Here is a 5,480-nt window from a genome sequence, read left to right as displayed (position 1 = left end):
GGCTGTGGCTGAGCTGCTCTGGGTAGGGCTGAAGGTGAGGGTGGTTCCTGCAGCTCGTGGGTTGTCCCCCCCCCTGCCATGGGTGCTGGGGGGCACCGGCTGTGGGAGGGGGGGGAGCTGAGCTGCCCCAAACCCACCTGCCCCTCTACAGAGGTGTGGGGGCACCGGGGGGAGGGGGCTTGCACCGCCCCAGCGGAACAGCCCCAGTCCCCCCACCCATCCTGCCCGGCCTGGGGCCGTGCCAAGCTGCCCCCCCCCACCTCCCCATGCAGAGGGGGGGGGGCCTTGCACCCCCCCCCAAGGACCGGGGCTGAGCAGGAAATGCAGGAAGCTTGGTTTATATGGCAGGAAATGAGGCCATCGGTGCCCGCTTTCCCCTCGCCCCCTCACCCTTGGCTGGCACCGGAGCTGGGGGGGGGGGGTGGCACGGGGGGGCCCCTGCTCTGCTCCCAGATTTCAACCCCTCCTGGGCCCCGGGCACCTTTGGGTGCAGCTGAGTGCTGGCTGGGGGTCCGAGGGTCCCGGTCCTTGGGGGGTGGCACGGTCCGGTCCTGGGGGGTGACGTGAACCTGTTGCGGGGGTGCCCTGGACCCCGGTGCCGGAGGGGCCGTCCCGGGCAGCGCAGCCCCGTGGGGGCGGCCCCGGGGGATGGGCTGCGGCCGCCGCTCCGAGGCGGAGCCGTGGGGACCCGGAGCCGCTGCCCAGTGCCGGAGCGGAGCGGCCGCGGGTGGGGGGCACCCGGCCCGGGGAAGTCCCGGAGCGGGCAGCGGTACCGGTACCGGGGGTCGGAGCGAACAGCGGGATCGGGGCAACACCGGGAAGGGGGTCCGGGTAGCGGGGTTGTTCCACGGGGCAGGGGGTGCCGGTACCGGGGGTGCAGCTGTGGGATAACGGCCGTGCCTGGGGACGGGGACGGGGAGAGGTGTCGGTACCGGGGAGCGGTGACAGGGAAAGGGGATCCCCAGTGCCGGAGTGTGATGACACGCAACGGGAGAGCTGCGATAGGATAAGGAGAAGGGGATCCCGGTACCGGGAGTGGGGAACGGGGCCGGTACCGGCGGGCTGTGATAGAATAAGGGAAAGCGGGGTCCCGGTCCCGGTGCTGGGAGAGGGGAACCGGCTCGGTACCCGAGCGTAGGGTTAGGATAAAGAGAAGGGGATTCCGGTACCGGGAGTGGGGAACGGATAAGGAGAAAGAGATCCCGGTACCGGTCCTGGGAGAGAGGAACGGATCCGGTACCGGAGCGCAGGGCTCAGGTACAGCGGGGGGGGGGGGAAGGGCGGAATCGGGGCGCGGTGCCGGCGGCGGGGAGAGGTGCCGGGGCGGTACCGGTGCCAGTGGGGGGGGGGGGCAGCGCCCGTTGCCGATTCCCGGTTTGCATCGGTTCCACCGGGACAGCGCTGCAGCGGGCTGCGGCCCCGGGGACAGCGGGGGGCTCCCGGGTCCCACCCGAGCGCGGATCCCGGAGCCGTGGGTGTGAGAAGGAAACGCCGCCGGCCCGCCCCTGTGCACCGGGACCCTCTAAAAGCCCCGGGGCCGCCCCGCCGGTGCCATGTCCGCTCCGACCCCCCGCGCCCCCGGTGACTGAACGAGGGCCGAAGAGCACCGGGATGTCCCGGTGCAACCCGCTCGCCCTCGCCCCGCTCGCCCTGCTCGCCCTCCTGCTGGCCGCCCCGGTTCTGTGCTGCGGGCCGGGCCGGGGCCCGGTGGGGCGGCGGCGGTTCGGACGGCGGCAGCTTTCCCCGTTGCTCTACAAACAGTTCGTGCCCAACGTCCCCGAGCAGACGCTGGGGGCGAGCGGGAGGGCGGAGGGCAAAGTGCTGCGGGGGTCGGAGCGCTTCAGGGAGTTGGTGCCCAACTACAACCCCGACATCATCTTCAAGGACGAGGAGAACACGGGGGCGGATCGCCTCATGACCGAGGTGGGGGCTGCGAACGGGGCCGGGGCCGCGGGGGGGAGGAACGGGGGCGGGAGGGGACGCGGTGAACGGGGCTGGGCAACCCCGACCCACCCCGGGGGGCACGGACCCACCCCGGGGGGCACGGATCCTCCCGATGCCTCCTCCGTAGGATCCCCCCCCTCGCTCCCCGGTGCCGTCGGTGGAGAAGCGCGGCGGCACCGGAGCGCTCCCGGTGGGGCTTTGAGGATCCACATCGGGGTTTAACGGGGAGCGCAATACCGGGGGTCCTCGGGAGAGCCCCCGCCCTCGCCCAACCCCGGGGAGAGACGACGCGGAGGGGGCGGCACCGGGGAGAGCCCCCCGGGGGGGTCCTGGGCTGAGCGTCACCCCGGCGCGATGCTCCCTGTTGTCATGGAGAGGGGCGGCTGCGCGGTCGTCATGGCAACGGGGGATGCTGCGAGTGGTCCAGGCGGTTCTCCCGGACCAGGGCGGAGGGGGCGGCGGGGCCGGGGCGGCGGAGCCCGGTGGGCCGCGGGCACGGAGCCGGGCCCGGGGGTGCGGGCGGCTGAAAGAGCCCTTTGTGGCCGTTCCAGCATTCCCGGAGCCTGAGGTCAGCGCCGGGCTGGAAGGAGCCTATTGTCGGCGGGCCGGGCCGGGCCGGGCCGGGCCGGGCGCATTCCTGCCCCCCCGCCGCATGCCGGGTGCCCCCCCCGGGCCGGGCCGCTCCGGGACCAGGCCCCACGCTGCCGCCCCCGCGGACTCGCAATCCCGGGAGCAGCTTTGTTGCACGGAGGACCGGGGGGCACCGGGGCATCGGGAGATGCCACGACCCCACCGGCTGCGGTGGGGGGGAGGGGGGAGGTGGGAGCGGGCTCTGCCCCCTATACTCCACATCCACATCGTCACTGCCACCCCAGAGCCATGCGGGACCCCCCAAGTGTCACACTTATGGGACCCTGACCTTGACCCCCTGCACCGTGGGAGCTGCATCAGTCCTGCCCAGCCCTGGCACTGAGCCCCATAGTGCCGCTGTGGGGCTGGTTCAGGTCGACTGCACCCCCCGTTGCCTCCCCCCAGGTTGGGTTAATCAGTCACCCCATGGCTGCAGGGAAGGTGACACCCACCGCTGTCCCGTGCCCTTTCCGCCCCATTGCACGGGCACCACCACGGCACGTCGGGGTGTGTTAATATTCAACCCAGGGGGGGCAGCTCAGCTGTGCCCCTCTGAGGGACGGGGGGGGGGGACCGTCTGTGACCCCCCCCAGCTTTCAGCCCTTCTGGGCTGGCTCCTTCCAAACCCCCCATGGACCACACGCCCATCTGTCCTTCTGCATCATGGCTAGGGCTGGAGCATTTGTAGGCTCCCGCAGAACATCGGGGTGTGTAGGGTCCTGCAAAAACAGCGGGTCCAGGGGGTGACACCGTTGCTGGTCCCCCCCCCTCCACTCCCAGCGCTGCAAGGAGCGGGTGAACTCTTTGGCCATCGCCGTGATGAACATGTGGCCGGGGGTGAGGCTGCGGGTGACCGAGGGTTGGGACGAGGACGGCCACCACCTCCCCGACTCGCTGCACTACGAGGGCCGGGCGCTGGACATCACCACGTCGGATCGGGATCGCCACAAGTACGGGATGCTGGCGCGGCTGGCCGTCGAGGCCGGCTTCGATTGGGTCTACTACGAGTCCAAAGCGCACGTCCACGTCTCCGTCAGAGCAGGTATGGAGCTGGCGGGGGGGATGAAGACCCCAACCCGCGGCCCCACAGCACCCTCTGCTCCCCTATGGCATCCCAGAGCCACGTAGGGTGCTCACAGCCCCAACGCTCTGCCTGTGCTTGGTCCCAGCCCAGCTCCCCCCACGCTTTCTGGCCACCAGATTGGCAAAAACCCTATAATCCTACCTCCAAATTTGGCACAACCGCAGCCCCCCCCCCCCTCCCCTCCCCCGGGCTCAGCTCCCACGTGGGCACCGAACGCAGTTTGTAGGTTTTGAGGTGCAGCCCCCACCCCGCGGCCCCCATCCGTCCATCCGGCCCAGAAGCGACAATTGACAGAAAGCGAAAGTGGCCCTAAATGTCACCGTCCCCAGCAGCGGAACAAAGGGCATCAGTGCGGGCGGACAAAGGGGCTCTGCACACAGGAACCCGGGGGGGTAGGGGGGAGGGCCGGAAAATGCCTGCTTTGTTCCGGGTCCGGTTGGAGCAACTCCTCCTGGGGACATCACCCACCCCATAAACACCGTTCTCCCCCCTCCCCACCCCTCCACCCCCCCCTTAGATAACTCCTTGGCCATCCGCACCGGCGGCTGCTTCCCCGGCCACGCCACGGTGACGCTGCGGAGCGGCGAGCGTCGCGGTTTGGCCGAGCTGCGTCGGGGTGACTGGGTGCTGGGCGCCGAGCCAGGCGGGCGCCTGGTGCCCACCCAAGTGCTGCTCTTCCTGCACCGCGACCTCGGCCAACGCGCGTCCTTCGTGGCCATCGAGACGGTCTCCCCGGCGCAACGGCTGCTGCTCACCCCGTCCCACCTCGTCTTCGCCGCGCGCGGGCTCGCCAACGGTTCCGCCGCGTTCCTGCCCGTCTTCGCCCATCGGTTGCGCCCGGGGGACGCCGTCTTGGCCCACGGGGACAAAGGCTTGCGCCCCGCAAAGGTGCTGCGGGTGTCGAGGGAGGAAGGGATCGGGGTGTTCGCCCCGCTCACCTCCCACGGAACCCTCCTGGTGAACGGGGTGCTGGCATCCTGCTACGCCGTCTTGGAGAGCCACCGCTGGGCGCATCGCGCCTTCGCCCCATTGCGGCTCTTCCACGGGCTCCTCTCGCTGCTGCCCGCCCGCCCCGAGCCGGGGAACGGGACGGTGCCCGAGGTGGGAGTGCATTGGTACTCGCGGCTGCTGTACCGCCTGGCACGCGGCGCGCTGGGCCGCGAGGGCGCGGGGGGGTAGGGACACCCCCTCCCGGGGACTCACCGCCGGGTGCTCGGTGCTTGGAGCCTGTGGGGCTGCGGGGGGTGAGGAGGGAGCGTGGGGCACCCCCAGCCCCGCAGTGAGGTTGGGTGTTCCCGGGGTGGGTGAGCCTCATTGGGAGCCCCCAGGTGGGTGTCCCCTGGGTGGCTGCCCCTCAGGTGGGTACTCCTCGAGTGGGTGCCCCTCCTTGGGTGTCCTTCAGGTGTGTCCCCCCCGGGTGTGTGTGTGTCCCCTCCCCCAGGCGTGCACCCCTTGCCCTCAGGCATCTGTCCCCAGGATGGGTGCCCCCAGGTGGGTGCTGCTTGGGGTGGCAGCGGGGCAGCACGGTGGACCACAGCTCTGCCCCATGCCCTGGGGGTGACCCCACAGCACTGCCAGGTGCCCCCCCCGCACCCCCACGCCGCGCTCCCCCCGTATTTATTGCTTTATTAACCACTGTGGATGAGGCTGGGGTCATCGCGCCGAGGCCAAATCCACCCCAGAGTGGGTTCAGTGAACCCACCCCCGCCTGCTGCTGGCACCTGGGGGGGCACCTCTGCCACCCACGGGGGTCCCTGTCCCCACGTGGCTCAGTGCAGTGGGGGACCCCACTCCCGGTGTGTGCCATGGGCACGGGGGGGGG

At 71.1% G+C, this 5,480-nt stretch overlaps 2 protein-coding genes across 2 annotated transcripts in view; both read left to right on the top strand.

Annotated features, from left to right (window-relative positions):
• The window catches only part of LOC110389136 (protein LMBR1L-like), a 5,018-nt gene extending 3,537 nt beyond the window's left edge, over positions 1–1,481 (top strand). The window contains exon 9 of the mRNA XM_021379075.1: positions 1,400–1,481. Within this exon, the coding sequence (XP_021234750.1) occupies positions 1,400–1,481 (82 nt within the window). The remainder of the gene's footprint in view (positions 1–1,399) is intronic.
• On the top strand, positions 1,518–5,473 carry DHH (desert hedgehog). The gene is made up of 3 exons (XM_021379233.1): positions 1,518–1,923; positions 3,355–3,616; positions 4,176–5,473. Exons 1-3 carry the CDS (start codon positions 1,612–1,614, stop codon positions 4,835–4,837), a joined length of 1,236 nt encoding a protein of 411 aa, XP_021234908.1. The 5' UTR covers positions 1,518–1,611; the 3' UTR covers positions 4,838–5,473.

Source organism: Numida meleagris, chromosome 32 (assembly GCF_002078875.1).
Source record: "Numida meleagris isolate 19003 breed g44 Domestic line chromosome 32, NumMel1.0, whole genome shotgun sequence".
NCBI classification, from domain to species: Eukaryota; Metazoa; Chordata; class Aves; order Galliformes; family Numididae; genus Numida; species Numida meleagris.
Note: the sequence above shows the minus strand (reverse complement) of the source record. Positions and strands in the feature narration are given on the sequence as shown.